We start from the raw sequence: 25,682 nt of genomic DNA, 5'->3' as shown, positions 1-25,682 counted from the left end.
ACAGTAAAGACACAATAGGCAAACATGCAATTACTTTGAATTAAGGAAGCAAATGTAAGAAGCCACCTAAAGCCAAAAAAGAAGTCAAATCAAGATAAGAGCGGTGGTGAAATATGTCGCTATCATTATGACACTTAGTTATTGGGGGGGAGAGAAACATCCATGGACTCAAAAGCATATCTAAATTGATATTAATATGAAAGTAGTATAAGAAAGATCACTCACCTTCAAAGTTTCGTCAATATACTCTGTCGTCTCTTCCGAAAAATCCTTACTCAATTTTTCATCCACCCTCTTTCCTTCTTGCTGTTCCTTTTATGGAGACTCAACTAGGGTTTCTCCTCATCAATGATCAAATTATATCAAATAATTTACATTTGACTTTTGTTAATTATTTTCTAGCATGCACAAATACCAATGTAGGTATCGAATATGATACGTATCTAATACATCAATAATTTTATTTTTAAAAATATAACGTACGATGCATTTTCAATATGTGCATATATATTTATAAAAAGTTATAAAAATATTAAAAATATAATTTTAATTCAGAAAATATCTAAACTAGCATACATATATAGTCCCTTATAGTAATAACAAGAAAAACATAATCATTAATTATACTTTTATTCAATTTATATCTAATTGCTTATCACCTATTCCCTATTAATAGGTATAGTATCAATATCTTCTCCCCTGGACCATCATATAGCAAAAGGATAGCTTCTATATGCATGTGATTCATCGACAGATAAGTTTGCCACTCCAAAAATTCTAGCAACATCAAAGTCATCTCATTTATCTCCACTAATGTCTCACATCTTGGACTTGCCTTGTTTATATTCTTCACTTTTTCTAACCAAGAGTTGCAAATTATTATGGAGATAAACCAAGTCTTCTGCCCTTTTAGGATTCAACTTGTTTCTTTTTATTGAATGAATGAATGAGTAGGTACTCCAATTCCTTTCACAATATGATGAAAAGCATGGTTCCACAAGAAGCTTAAGAGCAAACTTTTGAAGCAGAGGGGTTGAAGTATCATGCATCACACACCAAAATTTGGGATCTAATGTCCACCAATCTTCAATGGAGTCAAAAGAAGTATCAAATTGTAATTTTGAAGTATCGGATATGTATTAAAAATTAATTTTTTTAAAAAAATTATTTTAATATTTTATGAATACGTATTGAAGAAGTATCTGCAAGTATCGGTATCGAATAGATAACCATGCAGATACGTGAGATAATTTGAAGTATCAGTGCATCATAAATTATTTTAGATTCAAATCAAAGCATTTAATTTAATATAACCATAATTGTGGGGGTTTTGGGTTTAAAAAAAAAAGGCAGATTCTTCATTTAAAGCCATTACATATTTTTAATTTATTTTATTTATTTAAATTTATCAGGCTTTTAATTTATTTTAATTTATATTTGAAATATGATGTTTGCAATCACATAAAAAATGTTGCCTATAAATTTTTTTTAATCGATTAATATTTGTCAAATGTCCTCTAAAGCTTATGCTTGAAGCTCAAGGAACAAAATGGTTATGATTGCAATTTGAAACTCATAATATTGACCATGGGCCTTCTAAGTAATAGTTATGAACTAAAATTAATTTAGGCAGCATTTCGAAAATGTTGCCAATTATTCACCAAATAACTGTTATTTATTCTAACATTATACACTATAAGGACCAGTTTGGGATCTATTATATTTTTTTTTCCCGAAAAACTGTTTAGCAATACAGTTTTTAAAATTATTTTTTAAAAACAAAACAAAAGGAAAATCTTTTTTATTATATTAATTTAAAAACAGTTTTAAAATTAAAAAATTGATCAATAGTAATGGTCACTAGCAATTGATTATAATGACTGATGATAATTATTTTATTGAGATAACTATAGTTTTCAATAATAAAATATAATATAATTTAAGAATAAAAAATAAAATGAAAACAATTTCAAAACACTCTAGTTGAATATTTCATCACCTTTATTTCTAGTTCCGTAGGGTAGTTGTGTTACTTTTATTGTCTTTCTTTGTTTATTAAAAATAAAATCAAAACATCCACCAAACAAGTTTTTTATTTTTATTTTTGTCTTTTTTTTAAAAAAAACTGTTTTTGATGAAGACAGAAACCAAACAAGCCTTCTAAGTTTCACCTAATGGTAATAGGGAAAGAAAACTGTTCCATATACATGCACTTGAATCGGCAATAATTTTGAACTGTTGTCTATAAGTATAGTTAGTGAGTAAACGTTTTATTCCTTTTACATTTTTTAAATGGTTCTAGTAAGCAAAAATGTTGTTTGTATATACAATATGCAATACTCTTTTTTTTTTTTGGGTAGAGAATTATGCAATACTCTTTTTATTTAATAATATTTAATCTGTTTTGTCCCAACAATGTCTTGTACTTATTGCCCTATTCCTTTACTGTCAAATTTCATTCCTTATTAATATTAACGGTTTAAATTTCCATAACAAATTAAAATACAGGAAAAAAAATTTCTGAATGGATCATTAATTAAAAGAAGAATGTAAATCATCTTTTATATAAAAAATTCATAACAACTTGACATCAGAATATATATATTTATCTATAAATTTCCATCATTGCTTGTGGTTTATATGCATATTGGCCAGCTGAAAAAGAGTGTAAGGAGTGCAAATAGTTCCATTGAAGCAGCCATTCATAGCAACTTTACATGAGACTTCAGTTTGATGACCCCATTTATCAAAAAAGTGATATTTTGTTCTATCAGAACACAGCTCATTAGTGCTACTCACATAGCAAGGGTCCTCTATCTCTGTGATTCCTGTAAATCCAGGTAAATCATTTAAAATCATTATCACAACCAATATCAATACTTATTAATATTTAAATATATAATATAAATTTACAGAAAGTTCAATTATGAATCAAAAGTATGAATAGTACCACTGGTTAATTTCTCAGAACTATGCTACCTCTGGTCTAAATCTAAATATAAGTAGCTTTTAACAATAATATGCATATCAATAAAATTCTTATTCCCATAACTATATATATTATTCTTCTTTTTTACCTTTGATCCCAATTTATAATGAGTAAAAAAAAAAAAGGTCATTAGTTCACAATAAATACAAGAATCCATGTTAATGAATGGATAAAATGGGAAAAAAGCTTTTACTAATACAAAGTTGCTTACATTTTGTATCAACGTAACATTAACTAGGGAAAAACGGCTTATATTTTGCACCAAAGGGAGTATGTATAATGCACGAGACATAATAAGGAAAATATGAAATAATTTATAGCTAATCAAACTATTTGTAAATTAAACTAAAAACAATGTGGCTATATATATATAGGGCATAGGGCATCTTGTTAGTAAGTGAGGCAAGGGATTCATAAGATGATTTGGAAATTATTAATATCAAAATACAAATTCAACCCGCAACAATATATGATAAATGACCTAATTAAGAATAAAACTAGAATGTGATGAATGATCATGTGCTTTGCATAAAATTAAAATTTAAGATGCAATGTGTCATTCATATATGTTATAATAAATAGTGTAGCTTGAACACACACACACATGTGTGTGTATATATATGTATATATACGCGCGCGCGCGTGTGTATTCGCTTACCATATTTTTGGTGGTTTTGCTGCATGTTGTAGCGCAACATATAATTATCATAAATTGTGAAAATGGAACCCTTGAGCTTGGCTTCTAAAGATGATAGCTTTGCAGGAAGTTTGTCTCTATAGTATCTTGAGGTACAGTTTAAAACCTTCCCTTTAACAGTTTTTTCTTGGTCATATTGCTTTGGCTTACAAAGTGAAACGCCCTGCACCACGAACTTTCTGGCTCCAAGATCATACAGTGTCTGGAATTGTTTCCACAAAAAAAAAAAGGCAAAATTTATGTTAGGTGTCAGAAAAACTACTAATTAGTTTAGAAGATCTAAGGCATATGTGCATTTCATTCTCAAGGTTTTTATATCATTTTGACTTTATTTAAAATGTTCTAATTCTAAGTTTTAAATTTTTAGTTTTTAATGTCCTGCTTCTACAATTACAAGGCTGTATCTTAATTTTACATTATACTTCCTTTAAAATTAAACGTGTCAAGATTTGACCCCAAAAAAACAGGAGGAAAGATACAATATAAATCATCCAAATCTAATTTGGATGGTTTATATTAAAGAGCTTAAATCCAAACAAAATTTTAGTATGCAACTAATTCACTTCTAGAATATCACATTGGTCCTCCCAACATTTTAACTTTTTTTTTTTTTATAAAATTCTGTCCACTTTTCTAATACTAAATGTGCACTAGTTAATAAATAAATATCAATTTAAAATATGAAATTGATTGTAAGGCACACTACACACACATGCACACATATTTATTAGTTAGACTAGATTTCAACATTTCATGTTCAGAAAAATGGGACTAATTTATATATAAATTAGTAAGCCTTCAAACATGTGTGTGTGAGTGTTTGCGTGATAGAGCAAAGTAAAACAATATATTCCCGACACAGCTGTGAGACTGACATTGATAATAGTGGTCCCAAATAGTGACGGTTCATATTAGTTTGGGCAACAAGTAAAATACTCCAGGTTTACTAGAACATCGGGCGATGAAATTAAAAAAAAAAAAACAGAAAAACAAGGTAGAAGATGAACCTGGATATGCTTGGAAATTTCATCAAGGAGGTAATCTGCATAGTCTGGTCCACTGTATCGGTCGGTGATGTTGCCATTAGCCAGAGGGTTATAATCATTGAGGCCAATAAACAGAAGGTACATTGATTTGGCCAAGTGGTTTCTCAATTTGGTTTCATCCATTTGTTTTGGGAGATCGTTTTTCACTGTAGAGGTAAAGTATTTGATTTGTTGCCCAAGCCATAAACAATCTCCCTGCAGGAACCAAAGAGTATTTAATTTAATTATTTGAGATAAAACAAAAACATTTACTATATAAATGAAATAATTAATAAATGCCAATAAAAACTTGCAAAATATATAAGAACTTTGTCAAAAGATTTAATTCGCACCACTCTAGATGTGTTTAAGATTCCACACGCTCCTGATCCATAGTTTATTCCAGTCGCTATTTGACTTCTTTGAGAATCCGACAAATTCAAGTACGGAGGAGCCGATGGTAGTCCCAAATTAATAGCTATATGGAGAAAATCAACCCAAAAATATTGTATACTTTAGTCAATGTCTCAATTGTCTTCATAATAATTGGAGGAATAATACAGCTATTGAACACCATAATTATATTAGAGATAAAAGAAAGTCTCACGTGTAGAAATTGGAGGACAAATCATGAATATATAAAACTTGAGATATGTAAAAACAAATAATTTAAACTATTTTGATGAATTAATTTATTCTTAAGTATATTTAATATAAAAAATTAACATAATATAAAGAGTCATTCTATTGGGGACCAAAAAAAAACAAGAACGAAAAATGAAGGGGGAAAACAAGATTACAAAAAGAAATAAAGATAAGAAGAAAAAGAAAATTGAATAGACTTGAAGATTTTGAAATTCTAAAAAAAAAAAGTACAAACCCAAGTCAGAAGAAGAAGAAATAGTAGAAGAAATATTAAATATAAAAGAAAGTCCTACATCTAGAAATTAGAGGATAAATTTTATTTAAAAAAGAAATTAGAGGATAGATATATGAATATATAAAATTTATGATGTGTCTAAAGTAGATTATCTTTAAGCACTTTTGAGATAAAAAATCTAACAAATCGATCACAGTTACAAAATGTAATAACAATTGAGCGAGATCATATTTTCTGAATTAATTAACTAACAATCTTACCTGCAAAATCTGCCAAATTTTTGCCATTAGAATATCGACCTCGTACATTGTTGAAATCAATGGCATAAGGCCACATATTTGCATTCGCTACTGTATTTAGATGATTGTTGTTTCCAGCATCAACTGAAGAACTACCAAAAATATATAAGGCTGGTACCAAGCGATGAGGATGCTTTTCAGATTTCACCGAGAGAATTTGTTGTGCAATGAGGAAGAAGCAGAAAGCCAGAAACAATAATATTTTTGAATTTTCCATCTCTTTTTCTTATATCCAAGTCTGGCTTTCTGCTTTAGAAACAACGAAGGAAACCAATGGTATCCACTGATACGATGATTTGCTTGGAAGTCTTGCAATTTGTTTTGGTTTTATAACTCTATTATTCTAAAAAAAGATTGTTATGAAGTTCGAGAACGTGCTTTATTTGCTGTGTATTGTATCCAAGAATAGTACATGACCAAATCAACTGCTAGATGGGAAACATATTTCAAGAGATGTATACTATAAAATGGTATTACGGAATTAGAAAAAGTCAAATTGGGTTTTTATTTTAGTAGATAAAAAACATCTTGATGCTCCTTCTTTTTCCCCCACTCCGCATGCATTCACACTCTGTTCTTATTTTTCAAGCTAAAATGGTTAGTATCGCGGGGTTTTGTTTTTTAAAATAAAAATCCTACTTATTTTTTTCATTGAAAAATGCTTGAATTTCACTCTCTCTCTCTCTCTCTCTCTCTCTCTCTCTGTGTGTGGGAAAATTCTCGTTCACTCTCAATTTAAAAGATGATGAAAATACTTTTCAAATTAGTAATGACCAATGTCTATAGGATTGAAAAGTATTTTTATTTTTATCCCATTTCTACTGAAAAATGTATTTTAATTCTTCTAAAAAATTATTGAGAAAATTAATCATTTAATCCCCATACTTTTAACCTAGTTGTAATTCTATTCTTGAACTTTAATTTAATTTAAATTTTATTTCTTATAATTTAGTCCCTATAGTTTTAACCACTTAAATATTGATCCCTATATTTTAAAAAGTAAAATTATAAAGATTACAAATATTTTAAATTTTTAATATTTATAAAGATTAAAATGGTTTAGTAGTATGAAATATTAGTAATAAATTTTAACATAATTTTAATCTTAATAATTTTATTTGTTAAGATATAGAGATCAATATTTAAATGGTTAAAACTATAAAAATTAAATGGTAAGAATCAAAATTTAGGAACCAAATTAAAATGCATTATTGTTACCCTTAAAATTTTTTTAGGTGAAATGGTCACCTTAAAGTTAAGGGTGGCAAAATGTTGCAGTTAAGTATTATAAAGGGTGCAATGCTGCCTCTCCATCAACAAACAATTTGATAGTTAGTGGACAAGAAAAATTACAGATAAGGCCTTGGAAAATTACAAAATAAACGTCAAATAAGAAATTAGGCCTCAAAATTACAAGTAAATGTCAAGGAACTAATTAATGTTATTTTGTAGCCATGTAAAACACAAACATATACCATTTTGACCAACAATTTTAATCAGACACTAGGTGAATCGAATAACTACTACTGGTGATAATGTTGGTAAGTAAGTAAAAGGTATTATTAATTTTTAACAATGTTTTATTGAAATATATTTGAACTTAAATGGCGCTAAGGGTTGAGGACTAAATATGTTAAGGCCCAACTCGAGGAACATTCGCAGCAAGCCCACACCGCTAAGACATTGAGGCTGGACCTTTGGGAAGTTAATGAAACGTTCCATTCAAAGTGACGTGGTTATTAGCTCTCTAATTCGAACTGAGCTTGACAGGCTAACTCGAATCTATCTAAAAAAATTTAGGGCCGAGCTTTAAAAAATTATTGTTATTTTATGTTCAGCCCTACTCGGGTGGGTTCGGGTTTGGCCAGAATACCTGAATAAAAAAAATTTATTTTTAAAAAATATATAAAATATAATAAATATTAATTAATTTTTTAAGTTTTGAGACATTTTATGCTAAAATATCATATATTTGAGTCCAATACATCATTTAAGTATCAAAAATATATATTTTATATTTTTTATAAAATAAAATAATTAATTTTAAAGTTAAAAAATTAATTAAAAATGATTTTTAAAATAAAATTCGAGTATTCGGGCTGCCCGAAACCTGAAGGAATTTGGGCCAGACTTAGCTATTTAGGCTTTTATGAGAATCAGGCTTGTTCGGGTAGGGCTAAGCCTAAATAGGCCCAGCCCACCTGAACTCTCAACTCTAGCTACCATGTCCAAAGGCCAATGACCAATTATCTATGAAATGCGAAGCACTTGCCCTAGCACGTTCCCTTAACAAGGCACACCAATGATCATGGGATAAGCTCTAGAAGTAATAATTCGAGTCAAACTTGACGGCTGATTCAAATAAATTCAAAAAAATCTTATAGCCATATTTGGAAATTTAAAAGATTTTATTTACCTCAAGCTTATTTACCCTACACAAATAAACTTGAAGAAATTCGGGCCAAGCCTAAACTCAAATGAATAAACATGAATACTAGAATTCATTATTATTATTATTATTATAAAATCAAAATAATATAAAAGTCTTAGGATTAGGCTTGACTATATGAGCTTTTTTTTTTATATATTTAGGTATTATAAGACATATTCAAATAAATCTAGTTCACTTGAATTATCGGCTATAATGAGCACAAATAACTATCGTTCCTATAAGCAGGTAAATTTCAAATTCAAAGTAGAGGGTTGTTGCCTACTTGTATGAAAGGCAATAGGTGTGTAACATGAAGATTCTCTGATGCTTCAACACTCTCAACAAGCTAGATTGCTCATGCAAAACTTATTGACCCTATGTTAATTTCAAACTCACAATATGAACCCTTTTATCTGCAATCTAGTTCATCAAGGTTCATTACTTTGTTTTACCCTCCAATCATCAGAGTGCTCTTATTGTAATTAGTTTTCAATGAATACATTATCATTTCCATACACAACCTTAATTACTCTAAAGCTCTAATTCATATTGGCACTCCAAGGAAATTGTGATAAAAGACCTTGGGAACTCACAATTGCTAATTACTAGCTCATTCAAAGATAAAGCTACTTTGGCACACTTGGAAAACTATAAGGGACACAATGCTTTGAAACTTGACCAAAAAAGTTTTGGCACAACTAGTAGGACTTGCCAAAGCAATTTCAAGAAATACCCATTCTAGAGATTTTGATGACAAAGACAACATTGGACATCTGGGTTCATAAGACAATGCTTCAAGTGTAGCACAAAGCTCCTACTTCATGTCCTAGGAATGAAAGGGAGGAAGGATTCCCAGAACTCAATACTCCAAACCACTTGGGGTCAGACGAGCCTTTGTCTATTTTGTACACAAGCTACTAGTCTCAAGGAGAATTTTTGATCAAGACCTGATATAAAGTCACCCTTACTAATTCAATACTTACTTATAACTCCACTAGTAATCATGGAATTAACCCAAGAATATTACCTAACTATGGTTAACCATTTACAAGTATTTCAAAATCCAAATGTATTTCTTTCAAACAAGTTTAAAAATTCTAAAATAGTTCAAATATAACTTTAATGAGTCTAACATAGACCAAGAACAAATACGAAGGTATGAGATTCCATTTAGTAGTCAAAACCCATGAAAATTGATTTACAAACTCTAAGTGGGAAACCATTTAGGGATATGCCATGGCATGTGCACATGCGTCGCAACCTATCCCTCTCTGTGCCACACGTCATGGCATGTTGTACATTTTGATAGCAACTATGCTATCATTTTGACAGCATAGGGGCAAACTTGATACACCTTGTTTCTTTGTTTGATGTCTGATCGAAGTGATCTAGATATTTATATAAAGCTCCTTACATAATCGAGCCAATAGCATGAGTTTTTCTCTCCAATAATTTCACACAAAGATGTTGGACTTCCAAACACAATTTTCTCACATTCACACACTTTTCCATAATAAGGGTGTCTAAAAAGCCAACTTATATGAAAAAAGCCACCACACATCACCTAGATCACACTAATTGGATCTAGGGCCACATATGTAGCATACCATAGTCACAATATAGTACTCATTTCTCATTTCAAACCCTCAACCCCTCAATATCAAAAATAATAGGGGAAGGTCCAACATTGCATATATTTAAAATATTTAATAATCTAAAAATTTACAATTTTCTCTCTTTACTTACATTAGTATTTTGACCCTATTGAAAACAATTAAATTAACATACGATAACTCTAGAGCCAAAAATACAACCATCAAATCATGCAATTTCCTATATTGCAAGTATATAATCAAAGATATCCCTAGTTGGTAATATCTTCATAATTACACATAAATCAAAATAAGATAAAAGGCTTTACAGTAGGAATTATAAATCTCTAAGCCTTTGGAGCTTTTCCTTTTTTAGCACCTTAGCTAGAGCTTGTAAAATGTTAAGAGAGAAGGGTGAATACAATCACTCAGTAACTAAAGTTCATCTATCCTATGTAATTACATATCACTTGACACTTAAACACATATGAGAGATAAAAATACATTTCCACATAATCTCATATAACTCATCACATATGTACAAATTATCACATTTCTCATAAATACACCACATTATCCATAACCATAATACTAACAATTATGTGGCAATGGCAAACACAATAATCACAAGCCACAAACTTACGAACCATGTGACATGTTGAATTGTATACATGATTGACTCCAACCTTATATGCTCATTTTAACCCCTAACAGAAGCTATGAGCTATAAATCAAACAAGGCCCCTGTCCATGTAAATGGCCTGCCTAAGCTCCTCAATTGTGATGAGCAACTAGGCCAAAGATCACTATGCTCACTCTCGGACCATGGATTCTTCCATTCTTGAATCCCTAAGGTGTTGTAAATTCTAAGCTAGTCTTTTTAATAAATAGGTAGAAAAAGCTTAGTTCAAATCCCTCGACAAATAATGGGATAGTCCTCGATAAACAGTGGGATAAGGCTAGCCTTTGGATAGCGAAAGGCAGCCATATCATGTGAATTTATCTACTCCTCTTCCTAAGTAAACTCCCACCAATATGATCATACAATGAATCATGCTCATACACATAGCATACTATTAATCACATCCATGTGTTCAATTAACCATTAGCATACATTTAGCTAACCTAATGAGCATGATTTCCATATCTCACAATATCTTCCCTCTTTTGGCCTATTACTCTGTGGCATATGCTGCACGTGCTATAACATGCGGTATAGAGCTATACTTTTTTGTTTTCCTCCCTTTTTGATGGTCCAAGTAATTTGACTTTGCTCTAAACTTGAATCTAAGGCTAAAACCGCAATCTAATACATTCATTATCCTCTTTGACTATACACCACATTATCTTAATTATACTCATTTAGCCTGATTAATCAAGATTAAATTTTTAGGATGTTACACCTGAAGAGACTTTAGAAAAACCTAGAGTAGCAAGCTAAACAAATTAAGGAGATCTTCAAGGGCTTCATGAGGTGCTATGAACAAGACAATTGAAAAGGAGTTGACGAAGAGGCAATGTTCCATGCTCAACAAAAGCAAAAGGTAGAGAAGGATAGAATCCAAGATGCAAAAGAGCAGGAATACTTTCACCAACAAGAGGAACAAGAACATAAGAAGCAATCTAAATTGTGCCAAGTGATAGTTGATACCATGCAGTCTCTAGCCAATCTGTCATATCCAGCTTTTTGTATGCTAGTTAGTGGGAAATTTTAGGAATAAATAATTAAATAATGGTATTAGTCAAAGAAGGTGGATTATGAGAAATGATTATTAGAAGATTGGAGTTAATCTTTGGACAAATATATTCATAAGAATTTGAATAATAAATAGGCATTATTTTTGGGACATAAAGAAAATGTAATTCTTTGAAATAATTACAAAATAATAATTGGGAATCAAAGTAGATTCAAGAAAAGAGAAGAAAATTGGAATATGAAGGAAATAAATATTTGGAAGAATTGTATTAATATTAGCTATTAGAAAATATCCGAAAGAGTTAATTATAAAACTTAGAATATTAGGGATTTTTGGAAATACCATTTTCTTCTTATAGGATGCCACAAAAAAAAAAAAAGACAATAAGCCTATTTTGAGCCAAGGACAAAAGGTCCTTTTTCCTTCAAGAGAATGATGTTGGGCTTACATTTTTGAGTTAATGGAATTTTGTTATTTTGGTGGTTTGGGTTCGGTTAGCGGGAGCATAAGTAGGACCAACTATATTACAAAACACTCCTTTCCTCCCTCATTTTGGACGTAGAGAGTAAGAGAGCAAGGGAGGGAGGGAGAAAACTTCTCCAGCTTCCATGGAGTTTCAGAGAGTTGAGAGAGAGAGACTTTAAGTCAACCAAATAACCTTCATTCTTGATCAAACCTCACATGCAAATACATATTCTTGACCTACTCAATTTAAGCTTTCATTTGAACTTTAATTGTTTCTTGATATTCCAAATTTGGAGAAAACACTTATAGAGAGAAAGCCTAAGAACTCAAGGTTGTAGAATGCTTAGAGTGAAATAAGTATATATTTACGAATTCTAGACCAATATTTGAGCTCAAAAAGATGAAATGTGATTTTGCAAACACTGCTTAGATTTTTTCAAAGCATATGACGAATTGATGATATCTTTGAGGTAGAAATAATGATTGAAAGATGCCAGGTTAATACGTACTCGAGATACGAATAAGAATATAATTGTACTTTTTCCTGTATTGTTTCCTTGAAAAGGGTGTCTCGGTAGCTATTTTTAAGTGTCAATGGAAAAGTATCTTACAATGCCTCAAATAATATCAACTTCAATAAGATACCTGTAATAAATCAAGGGAGAGCCAAAAAAAAAAAACTCTACCTGCTCTTTTGGTTATCTCCTGGTCCATTTCAAGAACCGTACAAAAGACCATAAATTTCAATCTTTCGTTTTTCTCCCCGGTTACAGGAAAAGATCTTTACTAAAACACTCATGCGAAAAACGTAATTAAATAGTAGTACTTAATTTCTTCACCACATCTCTACTACAGTTTTCAACTGTCCAGATTAAATTTTGAAGGTACAAATTAATGTATACTCCAAAGAACTGTCAAAGCCTGGATAATTAAACTCAATCCAACAGTCTTATAGTTGTAGAGGTCTATCCTCTCCAATCAGTGGAGGGAAGCCACTTCCAAAAACTCATGCGGTAAAGGCTCATCCAGGAAGGCATACAGCATGCTCATGTAGATGCACAAAACAGTTGGCATACTTCGAATATGACAGCGATTTATAAGTGCTATGCAAACATAGAACATTACAGCAACAGTAATCCTGGAACCAGGATCAAAATTCTCATAAGATTCAATCCGACACATTCAGCTATAATGGCTCCTACGAAATGTTCCCAGTTATTCAATGTAGTTGAAATTACCCTACTCTGATAGAGTAGACTTAAGTTCGCCATTGTTTCGCAGCTCCATCACAATGTCGCAACCACCTATCAGCTCACCTTTGTAGTACAGTTGTGGAAAGGTTGGCCAATTTGAGAACACCTTCAATCCCTGTCTCACCTCCTCATCGGTTAGAATATCAAAGGAGCTGAAACTTATGCCCTCGGCTTGCAGGGCATCGACAACTTTGGAACTGAAGCCGCATCTTGGGGCATCTGGGGTGCCTTTCATGAAGAGCATGACAGGTGAGGAAGCTATCAATTTTTTCAGGCGATCATGAAGATCCACCTCTCGGATAATCCCCTTTTCAAGCAAGACCTTCTTGAGTTCTCCACTTTTTTGCATCTCCAACACGATGTCTGATCCGCCGATAAGTTCACCCTTGATATAAAGTTGAGGGTAACTAGACCAGTTAGAGTAAACTTTAAGGCCTTGACGGACTTCCTCATCAGCAAGAATGTCAAAGCTTTGAAAGGGGACATTTTCTTGCCCGAGAATTTCAACAACCTTTCTGCTGAAACCACACTTTGGTTCATCTGGTTTTCCCTTCATAAACAGCATTACTGGGCTTGAGTTTATTAGGTTTTCCAGTCGGGAGGTTAACATTGTACTCAAACCAGTTGATTCTGATATGCCTCCCTTCGAATTAACAGATTCTGTTACTTTTGCGTCTGCATTGGTATCAATTCCATGATCTTTGAACACCTCCTGCAATTCACCACTCTCATGCATAGCAATTACAATGTCACAACCACCCAGAAGCTCTCCTTTGCAGTATAATTGGGGATATGTGGGCCAGTTAGAAAATTTCTTCAAGCTCTCACGAACCTCATTGTCTGAAAGGATGTCAAAAGTTCCAAACTTGACCTTTTCCTTGCTCAAAATTTCAACAACTTTTTTGCTGAATCCGCATTTGGGCTCCTCAGGGCTCCCTTTCATGAATAGGATAATAGGTTGAGACTCAATGAGATGCTGCAATCGCCTTTTTAAAGCATCACTAAGCCCTGGTTGCACTTGACTTGTTCCCTTTGGAGATCCATTTTCCTTTGCCATTTCTTTTACTGTTTCCAGAACAGTGGGCCCTGCAGCTAAACCAAGGCTAGCAGGTGAAGCAGCATCTCCAGGATTAATTGAACCAGCAACTTTAGCAACCTTATTGGCCAAACTTGATGGATCTGCACCCTCTAATGTATCAAAGGTCTTGCCATCCTGACAGAAAATGAATTTCTATCAACTATTGAAATTGGAAAACCACATAACAAGGGCCCTATTCATAGCAACACAAGTTAAAATACAAAAGGCAAACCTGCAAAAGTTGAGAGGATGCTTAATAACTCAAAAGACACTTATAATTCCAACGAAACAGAGATAATGCCTCAATCCACATGGGCTTCTATTTCAATAAAAATGAAAGAAAATAAAAAAAAAAAACATAAACTTGATTACCGTAAAACAGTAAGCTAAGAAATATAAACCAAAGCTCATCCAACTTAACCGATATGAAATTGTCTCCATTATAGTGTTCACACCAACTTAATGGAAATATTCCCTCAGTCTAGTGCAGCAAATTATCATGCACAACTATCTATTTTACAAGCATTATAAACAAGGATTGAATAGAGCAGTCGCGTGTACAGAACAAAGTCCTCTCAAACTCACAAATCATGAAACTATCAACAACGCTAATCATGCCATGAATAGTTCACATATTGGCATAAGCTAAATTGCATCACTAGACCAACTAAAGTTTCCTATAGAACTCGATAGCAGGTAAAGTAAAACAGCAACAAACCAAACAACTAGTGAAATTTAAGAAAATTGGCGAACACATCCAATTATCCATCCTGCTTTGATCCAAAAGCCATGTATGCTATGCATGAACAAATGAATCTCTAGAAAAGCATACTCTCCTTAGTAAAATGGTTCATGTGAAAAACTGCCCGTTAAGCACTAGTGCCCTGAGATACAAATGCACTAAACTCAAGAAAAAGAAAAATCACATGTGAATGTGGAATTATAAATATTTGACTGTAATGATATAGGGTTATCATACTAACAAAGCAAAAGATTCATTTGGGCTGGGAAATGCTTGGGCCTTTACTTTATAATAAGCTCTAAAGATTTATGTTCACGACCAAAAGACAAAATTCTTATAAGAAACTAATGCATTTATATAATGCATAATTTAAAAAAAAAAAAACTTTTGTCTCAACTTTTAGATTCACAAGTTCAGAGTCCATTTAGCAAGTAAACTCAAACTGGTAGCAATTAATTAGATCTTAATTTAAGCATACATATAGGAAACTTGTGAGATTGAAATTAAGAATGTGCTTAACATGAGTGCAAAGTTCCGCCCCTTCCGCCTCCCCCTCCCCCTCCCCCTTTCACTTTTATTCATAGGGGTTTAATAGTATTCCAAGCTTACGTAATCTAGTGAGAAGAAAACTTGACCTATAAATTAGTAATAGCTCATGCAGACAAAAAACAGCTAAATGTATAGACTTGAAATGAATATCAATTGAGGAAAATATTTTTAAAAAAATAAAAACAGTAGAACATTCAGGTGTACATATATCAGCATCAAAGTGCCAAGAAATAAACAAGAGTCTCTATTGCATATTCGTAATGGAAATAAAATGCATACAAAACCAAACCATAGAATCACAATCCAAAAGTAAAAATTGAATAAAGATCTTCAAATGAGGGGATGGACCAAGGAAATTGGTGCACAGAAGCAATGTGAGTAAGATTAAGCATTTTGAATAGCATTTTTCTTCTGCCATGGGAAAGCAGAGGCATAGTAATGAAGGAAAAGTGTGCTAAATTATCTGAGATTCAGAATCCCAAAATAGAAGCCAAACTGAGAGTTTCATGATTTCAACAATTCGTGAACTTACCAGAGTTCACATGAAACAGAGCTTAAGTGCAAGTTGAGACATCTTCCTTATCCTAAACTCTTAAGGTATATTCGGCACATAGAGTAAAATGGGAAATGGCATGACCACACATGTATGATGTACGTATGATTGCCTGTGTGTGTGGATATATATATATATATATATATGTATATGTATATAAGTATCCATCGGGTATACAGGAATAAATAAATTCTGAAACGTCTTCAACAAAGCACAAAGAATATAAACACCCCCAAATTCCCCTGAATTCTAATTTTCTTTTCCAAGACAGTTCCTCAGGCCTCGGGGGATCAATGCTCCAATGCCAACCCATATCATCCATGACATGCCGCTGAGATATACACCCTATAACGTGAATAACGATCATTTGAATGATGGAGCTGTTTTTCCCTTTCTATTTTATGAACTCTCTTTATAATAAATAAAAAACTTCTACAACAACTCACAGACTAGATTATGCAAATTCCCTAATTACCAGATGACAGACAAAAATTACAAATAAAATGGCAGTCCAAACACTGTACCTTGCAGAAGACAAAGTAAGGCACAGCAGAAACCGAATAAGCGTCAGATATTTCCGGCTGCTCTTCAGCTTCAACCTAAAAATAATAAAAACGAATCAGACTAAACAGAAACAATAAAAACCTCTCAAAAGATTTTTGAGGAGCAAAGAGATAATTAAACCCTGAAGAAATTTGCATGAGGGAAATCGGTAGACAAGTGGGAGAAGACTTGATCCATATGCTTAGAAGCATCACACCACGAAGCCCAGAAATGAAGGATAACTGGTACACCAGTGCGAATAAGATTATCAAGCTCCGCCTTTGATTGCACATCTTTCACTGATCCACCCATTTTTGTGAAGCTTAGGTACAAAGTTGGGTGCGTGTTTCTGCGTCGATAAATATAATTCAAACAGATTGACAAGCCCCTGCTTCCCAACCCTAGAGGAAACAGCGGGAGGGTTCTTGTTGAAAATAATCTATTCTTAATTAAGAAAAAATATTTGGGTTATACATGACGAACGATAGCTTTTCTGATTCGTTTGCTTCGCGGGCTCCACGGCTTGGGGCGAGTCTGCTTGGAATAGGATACCTTCATAAGTAGGATTGGTTTGGTTGTTAAAAAAGAGGAGGAGGAGAGAGGAGAGAGGAGAGGACCGTGATTTACAGAAAGAAAGTAGTCATTTTTTTTAATATGATAATAGTTCAAACAAAGTAATCATTTCTCAACATATAACAGTCACTAAAAATAAATGTATCATTTCATCAAAAATTACAAGAAAATAAGTTCCCATAAACTAAATAATCATTACATTTTAACATAATTATTATCTAGGATTTTTTTTGTAATATATATATATATATGTAAAGCCCAAAAAATGAGCTAAATAGCATTTTTTGGATCAAGACAAGCAAAATTACATGTAAATAAATGGAAAGACATCCTATAAGGAAAATAGGAAAAATATAAACATAAACAAAATCATTAGTGGTGTCGAGCTTTGTTGGGAAGATTATGCGACACCTTGAAAAGACAATGTTGATCTTGTCAGTGAAATTTTATCTTAGACAAAGTTTAAGAGGCATTATATGAAAGAAAGTTTAAATCACTACTATGTGTAGTCAGATTTTGTTGACTGTTCTATCCAAAAGATTGAAACGATTAAACATAAGCTATTAGCAACTTAGAGTCGTCAAAAGACTTATACGAATGGAAAGAGGAGACTATTAGAGTTTCTGCTAGGTGATTATATATTCTTAAGGGTTATATTGTTAATAGGCATATGAAAGTCCATTTGAGCTAAGAAGCTAATAACCAAAGTTATTTGCTCATTCAAGATTTTAGAGAAAATAAAGTCGGCTGCTTTGTAAATCACATTGCCTCCAAAGTTGTCTAGCATGAATAATGCCTTCCATGTGTCTCTTCTTAAGAGGTACAAATCAAATTCATCTCATATTATCGAGCTTGAGAAGATTGAACTCTAAGATAATCTAACTTATAGAGTCGAATTGAAGAAAATATTGGATATATAGGATAAGAAGATAAGGAATAAGATTATTTGGCTCATGAAGATATTCTAGAAGGGTATGATACTTGGCTAGAGCTAAGAAAATGGGCTAGGCCAGCCCTTAATGGGCTCAGGCCTAAAAGGCCAACCCATTTAAGCCTACTTGCCATTGAAGACTCTTATATGCTAAGCTCGATCCTCAACATAGTGAGCTTAGGGTTGGCCCTATAGGCTTCAGGCCCTTTTACCTGTTTGTATGTTTTTAAATTTTTTTATCAAACTGAAAATACTTTGTCATTCCATATAAGCATAAAGTCTCAATCCAGTATCAAACCACACCAAACAAAATAACAAATAGCGGTTTAGCAAATTACAAGTAGCAATAAGCAAACCAACTAAATAACATCTAAATGAACTATAAATAGAATCTGTTCACCACTAGGAACCACAATCGAATGCAAATCTTTAAATCAATAAACATACTCAAACATTAGAAGCAACATTATTATCTTCTTCACCACTATTATCAAGTTCAACAAAATTTGATTACACTTCACTCATGCTTGCATTTGCGTGTCTGTCGGACGGTGATTAGGGGAATAGATCAAGCAAAACTATGATTGAAGATTGGACAATGCCAATAGCGAGTAGATCGAGTTAGAGGCTTTGACTTTGAGCAAAACAATGAGTGAAAGTTGAAGAATGAAGAGTACTGTCACAAACTCACATAGCTTTATTCTTACGCTTCAATCTTCAAGTTCAAGCACACGATGATGGACAGCTGAACTTGAAGCGAGGGACCATTACCATTGTTTGTTAAGACTCAAACTAGGCTAGGGTGCTAAGTGACACTAGTGTTGATGTAAACAAAGTGAAGGTTGAAGTTGTACAGTGAAAAGTTGATGAACTCAATCTCAAATCATGCAATCAGAAATGAATTAAGTGATTTAGGGTTGAATTTAGTTCCCTAGCCTCTGTTCAGCAAAAATAGGTTATAATGTCCACTTTGACATTACCAAGACAACACTCTAACACATCGTTGTTGTAACTAAGATTAATTAAAATCCCTGAGAAAAGATACCACAACCCAAGGGTTTAAAAGTAATAGTTTAAAATATTAGGATCCTAAAAAAAACTTTTTTTTAAAGTTGTTTAAGCTCAAATTATAATTTAAAATCATTTAAACAAGGTAATGGAAGCATGAAAACACAAATCAATACTTAACAATATGCATGGAGCAAATATGGAAAAACTTAGAATTTGCATTATCCGTCGTGGCGTAGGCCACAACCGCTACAGCGGATGGCACAAAGGGACTCGTCCCTCAGCATGTATTGTGCCACGACATGACTGTTATGCTCACCTACTGCCAATTACTGTCATGACAGCAATGTGTTGTCATTACTGTATTTCACACTTCTAAAGTGAGTTGTTTCATCATCGACATTCAATTTGAGTAGCTTAAGTGTCCACACAAAGCTCTTTGAGCCCTCTAACTAATGGCATCAGTCTCACACCTAAATAATTATCCATTAAATAGATGGATACCCGAACTTAAAATGGTCTGTTTTTAAACCATAACACACTCAATAGTGTCCAAAACACACAACCTAGTGCCATTAGCTCTGAGACTACTTTGACCAACTCAAATGAACCACACACATCATATTAGGCCAAATATATCACAATAATAAATATTCATTCGCAAAATGACCAACAAACCCTCAATTTTTAACAACCAAAAAAGGGTGGATAAAATTCAACATAAATATTATTTTAGTCATTCCAATACATAATCATCACAAATATATCACTTGCACTGGTATCTTGGTCATTCACACTCAAGTAACCATAATCACCTCAAGTATAGGCCAAGATACACATCCATTACGCAGATGCTCATATATGTGATAGTAAAGCAATGAAATGCTCTTAGGTTGGAATAATACCATGACATATTCATTACAAAACCAAAATATGAAAAGGAAGAGCTATACAAACAAGGATCTTCATGCTTTGGTCATTCCTTCCTTCCCCTTGCCCCTATCAGAGCTCTCACCTGTAAAAATATAACCACGGGTTAAGATAAATATCTCAGTAATAGAATATTTTACTATTATCAATTAACATACACAACTAGAAGTAAGTAAAGCTTATACATGTCAAAAATACTCATTTAGCATATTTAAACATATCCTTTCCATAAAACACAAGTCATTCCCCACTCAAACATGATTATTCTACCATTTAAGCCTCTATATCATTCCGGTTGAAACCATCAGCTTTTGGATCAGGTGCACATTCTCAACGGCCTGAGCTCACCTTCAGTGGTAAGATCACTTAGCCAAAGGTGTCTTATCTCACTTTTAGACTATAGTTTTTCCCTATCATACACGAATTGGGGTGTCATTACTCTAACACCACATCATTGATGCTAAGGAGCATCAATCTCTAACACTGTATCCCACTTGGATACTAAACAGGTAATTTCTAGATACATGCCATATCTTTCTTACGTGTAAACTTTCACCCCTTATCATGATCATTCTCACGCTTATCATACATAACACATGTTTGCATCAAATTCACATTTTACTCATATAAGAGACTTTCACAAATTTTCATCGTTTGAAAAATCATTTGAAATGCACAAAAATTTATTTTTCCAATATGTAATGCTTTCAAATCACATGTAGAAAATTTACATATCTAAGACAGTTACTTTAATTAAATAGTGTAAATTATTCCATTGTCTCAACCTTTTTGTCACAAAAAGGGATACTGTGGTTCAATGTTTGCTCCAAACGTTTCCACTCGCATGATAACACTTGAACAACCCTTAACACAATTAAGCAATAATTATCAATTATCACTCTAAATAAAGCCCGAAATCACTAGATTATAAGTAAGCATTATGCCTAAATTCCTTATTTCACAACATCAACCCTTCTAATCCATTCCATCAATCCTATTTAACATCTAAAACCCCCAATATCGTCATTCATTTATTCACATTGTCCCAAAACTACCAATTCTCACATAGGGTTTACTTAAACCCTAGTTAAAAATTTCAAATCACCATAAAACCCATAGACCTAGGGTTAAAGGCTTGATTCAACTCTCCAAGATCTTAACTAAGTCAATAGGCTTGGTTTAAACCTAAAGAAACTAACATCACAACCTCTATTGCCTCAAGAAGTTAGAAAAGTGTACAAAAATGGAGAGGGAGATGTGAACAAAGCTTACCCAAGATGTAGCAAGCTCAAAGTGCCTCCAAGATGATGTTAGGAGTTAGCCCTAGCAGCCCCAAAGCCTTCCTCTGTTGCTGCTCTTGTTTTATATCCTTCCTCTCCTTTGAAATTAGACGCGTTTCATGTTTGGTTTATTTTTAAAATTGGCCGTGCGCTACTTATTTAGTTCTTCACCTCTCAATTTTGCAATTTATTGCGATGAATTTATCACTTATTTTTCAAATTTTAATATGATTGAAGAATAAATAAATTTGCTTCCCCTATTAAAATTTCAAACACAAGTTGCAAATTCATCGCAATAAAATTATAAAGTTAAGAATCGAACTTGCAAATTTCTAGAGTTTAACACTTTAGAACTTTGAATTAATTGGTCCACTTGAGACCTATCTATTATTCTCCCTAATGTAAATTGACATATATTTAAAGAATGAGCTTTTTTATTATTAGGCATTGACAGTTATGTAGGAGGATATCCTTGAATAAAAGTTGGTTATGATCATACTAAAGATGCGTCTAAATTGTTGATATTTACAATTGTAGATCTTGAACACAGTAGGCACGGACTTATCTTGGTTTGTTGTGAGTGAAAGATGTGAAGGTGTTAATTAATGGAGATGGTACTAGGGAATGTGTTTTTATAAATTGGGGTGTAAGAATTTTTGTTTCCAACACTCAAAAGAATTAAGAGAAGAATAATTATTTCTTGGGTTAAGATATAATTTTACTCTTAAACTTTTTTTTGAAAAGCAATTTTACTCCTATACTGATAAGTGGGGCAATTTTACTCCTGAGCTATTTTTTCAAGGAGCAAAAAATCCCTTTTATAGGGTGCCTAGTGCTCCTTGAAAAAAATAATTAAGGGGTAAAATTGTCTCACTTATCAGTATAGGGGTAAAATTGCTTTGTAAGAAAAAATTCAAGGGTAACAATGCAAATTAACCCTTATTTTTTATATATAAGTTGTGGCCTCCTTAATGACTTTACACACGCAGAGAGACATATGTCTTCGAAATGTTAATCTAATTTTTAAAGAAAAAAATCTTGGGAATTATATTTTGATAAGTGGAGTTTAGGGGTAAACATTTCTTCATGCGCTTCTGTTTATAAATTATTTTTCAAAACTAAAGTGTTATTGAGAGTTTGTCAGAATGTTTGAATCAAATGCAAATCCCACGTCAATTATTATATATTACAGGGATTTGGAATAAAATTTTAATAAAAAATACTCCATTCTTTTAAAAATATAAGGCATTTTTAGTCGAATCTCACTTTTAATAAAGTAATTATCTACTTTCAAACTAACTCTATACTACTACAGAAAGGTGTATAATTGACGCCCTATAATTGATGTTTATTTGAAAAAAATGACAAATAAAAAAGGCAGAGAATACTTGACGGTTTTTACGAAACAAGCCTCAAATATTTAAGTAAATACTTGACGGTTATTTAAAGATAACCGTCAAGTATATATATTTGACGTTTTTTATAAATAACCGTCATATAAAGCTAAAATTTACACATCAGTCTTCAATAAACAAACATCAAATTAATAGTAGAAAAAAAAATTAAATTTTTTAACATACTTGACGCTTGTTTTGAAATAATTGTCAAATTTGTCTGCCATATACTTGACAGTTGTTTTAAAACAAGCGTCATATATGTAATACTTGACGGTTATTATAAAATAACCGTCAAGTATTGTCATTTAAATTCCCTCCAGATTTCTTTTTCGCTCTCCATTTCTGCAAATCTTTCGTCTTCAGAAACAAACCCAAAGCCACCGAAACCCATTTTTTGTCACTCTAACTGCCAAAAAACACATTTTCGGTCTCGATTCTTGAGGGGTTTTTGATTCTCGACCTCCATAAGTCTCGTGGGCACTCGTTCGTTTGGATTCTCGGTCTCTATCACTCTGCAACAGACTCTCGTCTCTGTTTTTCTACACAGTCAGTGTTCCTTCTTCTTGTTGAGGTAGGTTCTTACTTTCCCAATCATTAATCTTCATTTTGAATGTATGAGTTGTTAATTTTGATTTTCATACGTAATAAATGATTTTTGTGATATTTATTTTGATCTGCATTGTTGTTCTTCCCAGTGAGTGTTTGAAGTTTTGAGTTTTTGAGTACTTAATTATTGAATTAAGGGATCATCCAATTATTTTGTTGATATGAGGAGATTCATTAAGGATATGAAAATAGTATACCACCTAATTACCTTGTTTTTAATATTTTTGATATTTTAAATTGATATTTATATAGTGTTTGATGTGGTTTAATATGATTTTAATTAAAATTGAGTTTCTTATTAATGTTGTTATTATTGTTGTTGGATCATATATAGTCTCATTATGGATAACTTGATTTTTTTATAGGTATAAAGACCTAATAATACTCATTTTAAGCCGTTATATATACTATTAATTTTTTTTAAATTATTCTTGAATATAACTTTATGTGTTTATTGTTGTGGATGCTATTGTTGTTGTCATTTAGATTAATAGGAAGAGGGGATAAAGCTCGGGAAACTCTCTTTTTTAAGTTGTTATGCTGCCGAAATTATTTCAATGGCTAGCATTAAAATATAATTATTAGTTTTAAACAAGATTAAAGAGGGAATGTGCAAACATGTGGTTATTAACTTATTGACTAATTGATCTTTGTATCTAATTCTCCCACTATCTAGGAGTAGTCAAAGTCACTAATCATATTTCCCTCTTAGTCTTTCTAGGAATTATGGATAAGGAATGGATGTCTGTCAATCGTCTATCCAAGTTGAGATAGGGTGGCAAATTTTGTTAAGCTTGCAGTCAAGCATGCGGAGGATCCTACTAGGATTGTTTGCCCATGTTTAAAGTGTGGTCTTGTGAAGCGGTTAGTCCAGATACTTGTGAAGAACACCTAGTAATTAATGGGATGGATTAAAGTTACAAGTGTTGGACAATGCATGGAGAGACAAGAGATGATATTGGTTGCAGCATAAGCATAGTGAAAGCTGTGCATCATCTCCTGATGATTTTGACACATGCACACTTGAGGAAGATTGTCTTGAACAGATGGCCAAAGCAGTTGAAGAGGACCTCGAGGATTATCCGGAAATGTTTGAGAAGTTGAAAAGTGATGCGGAAACACCGTTGTATGCTGGTTATAGTGTATCAAAGTTGTCAACAGTGTTAAAATTGTACAACATGAAGGCAAAATATAGATGGAGTGATACAAGCTTTACTGAGTTGCTTGGGTATTTGAAAGTAAAATTACTTCCTAAGGAAAATGAGCTTCCTTGTCGAACATATGACGCAAAACAAGTATTGCGATCAATTGGCATGAGTTATGAAAAGATACACTCGTGCCCTAATGATTGCCTTTTATTTCGGAATGAATATGTGTCGTTAATTGAGTGTCCGAAGTGTTCACGCTACAAGCAGAACGGATCAAGTCCCGTGAAGGCACTATAGTATTTTCCAATCGTGCCTAGATTTAGACGCATGTATAGCAGTGCAGAAATTGCGAAAAACTTAACATGGCATGTGGATGAAAGGATAAAATATGGCATGCTTTGTCATCCTGCTGATTCTCCATAATGGAGAAAGATTGATTATGAGTACCCTGAATTTGGGGAAGAGAGTAGGAATCTACGCCTTGCATTGTCTACCGATGGGATGAATCTTCATGGGATTCAAAGTAGTAGCCACAGCACTTGGCCAGTCATTTTGGTGATTTATAACATTCCTCCATGGCTTTGCATGAAGCGCAAGTATATGATGTTGTCCATGCTAATTGTGGGACCCAAGCAACCTAGGAATGATATAGACATATATTTGGCTCCTCTAATTGATGACTTGAAGATCATGTGGGAGTCAGGTATAGAGGTATATGATAGGTATAGAGAAGAAAGATTTAATTTAAGAGCTATGCTTTTCGATACAATCAATGACTTTCCTGCTTATGGCAATTTGTCAGGGTATAGCATTAAAGGGAAACTTGGATGCCTTATTTGTGAAGAGGGAACACATTCTATGAGGCTTCAGCATGGGATGAAGAATGTTTACTTCAGCTATCGTAAGTTTTTACACCAAGAATATCATTATCGGCGGTTGAGAAAAGCGTTCAATGGAAATCAGAAGAAGGTAAGACACCTTTGCTGTTAACTGGTGATGAGTTGTTTGAGAAGATT

General features: G+C 32.7%; 2 protein-coding genes across 2 annotated transcripts; both read right to left on the bottom strand.

Moving 5' to 3' along the window:
* Positions 1 to 2,536: 2,536 nt before the first annotated feature.
* On the bottom strand, positions 2,537 to 6,175 carry LOC129285080 (GDSL esterase/lipase At2g03980-like). Its single transcript, XM_054920625.1, has 5 exons — positions 5,852 to 6,175; positions 5,065 to 5,189; positions 4,694 to 4,927; positions 3,648 to 3,888; positions 2,537 to 2,828 (listed from the first exon to the last, which is right to left on the bottom strand). The coding sequence occupies exons 1-5, from the start codon at positions 6,105 to 6,107 to the stop codon at positions 2,623 to 2,625; spliced, it is 1,062 nt and encodes a 353-aa protein (XP_054776600.1). The 5' UTR covers positions 6,108 to 6,175; the 3' UTR covers positions 2,537 to 2,622.
* A 6,973-nt stretch (positions 6,176 to 13,148) lies between these two features.
* On the bottom strand, positions 13,149 to 17,346 carry LOC129286850 (monothiol glutaredoxin-S17). Its single transcript, XM_054922924.1, has 3 exons — positions 16,935 to 17,346; positions 16,775 to 16,849; positions 13,149 to 14,541 (listed from the first exon to the last, which is right to left on the bottom strand). Exons 1-3 carry the CDS (start codon positions 17,103 to 17,105, stop codon positions 13,315 to 13,317), a joined length of 1,473 nt encoding a protein of 490 aa, XP_054778899.1. The 5' UTR covers positions 17,106 to 17,346; the 3' UTR covers positions 13,149 to 13,314.
* Positions 17,347 to 25,682: the final 8,336 nt, after the last annotated feature.

The sequence above is a fragment of the Prosopis cineraria genome, unplaced genomic scaffold, assembly GCF_029017545.1.
Source record: "Prosopis cineraria cultivar Desert tree isolate PC_DT_omini unplaced genomic scaffold, ASM2901754v1 PC11, whole genome shotgun sequence".
Taxonomy (NCBI): Eukaryota; Viridiplantae; Streptophyta; class Magnoliopsida; order Fabales; family Fabaceae; genus Prosopis; species Prosopis cineraria.
The sequence above is the reverse complement of the archived record's forward strand: the minus strand, read 5'-3'. Positions and strand labels throughout refer to the sequence as shown.

Bases quoted from the DNA above. Each gene is read 5' to 3' on its own strand.
- LOC129285080 (XM_054920625.1), bottom strand. From the start codon at position 6,107: ATGGAAAATTCAAAAATATTATTGTTTCTGGCTTTCTGCTTCTTCCTC. The intron at 4,928-5,064 runs GTGCGAATTAAA...TGGTTCCTGCAG, and splicing joins TCTTAAACACATCTAGAGTG to GGAGATTGTTTATGGCTTGG. The intron at 2,829-3,647 runs GTAAGCGAATAC...CTGGATTTACAG, and splicing joins GCAAAACCACCAAAAATATG to GAATCACAGAGATAGAGGAC.
- LOC129286850 (XM_054922924.1), bottom strand. From the start codon at position 17,105: ATGGGTGGATCAGTGAAAGATGTGCAATCAAAGGCGGAGCTTGATAAT. The intron at 16,850-16,934 runs GTTTAATTATCT...TATTATTTTTAG, and splicing joins CTCATGCAAATTTCTTCAGG to GTTGAAGCTGAAGAGCAGCC. The intron at 14,542-16,774 runs GTACAGTGTTTG...ATTTTCTGTCAG, and splicing joins CTTACTTTGTCTTCTGCAAG to GATGGCAAGACCTTTGATAC.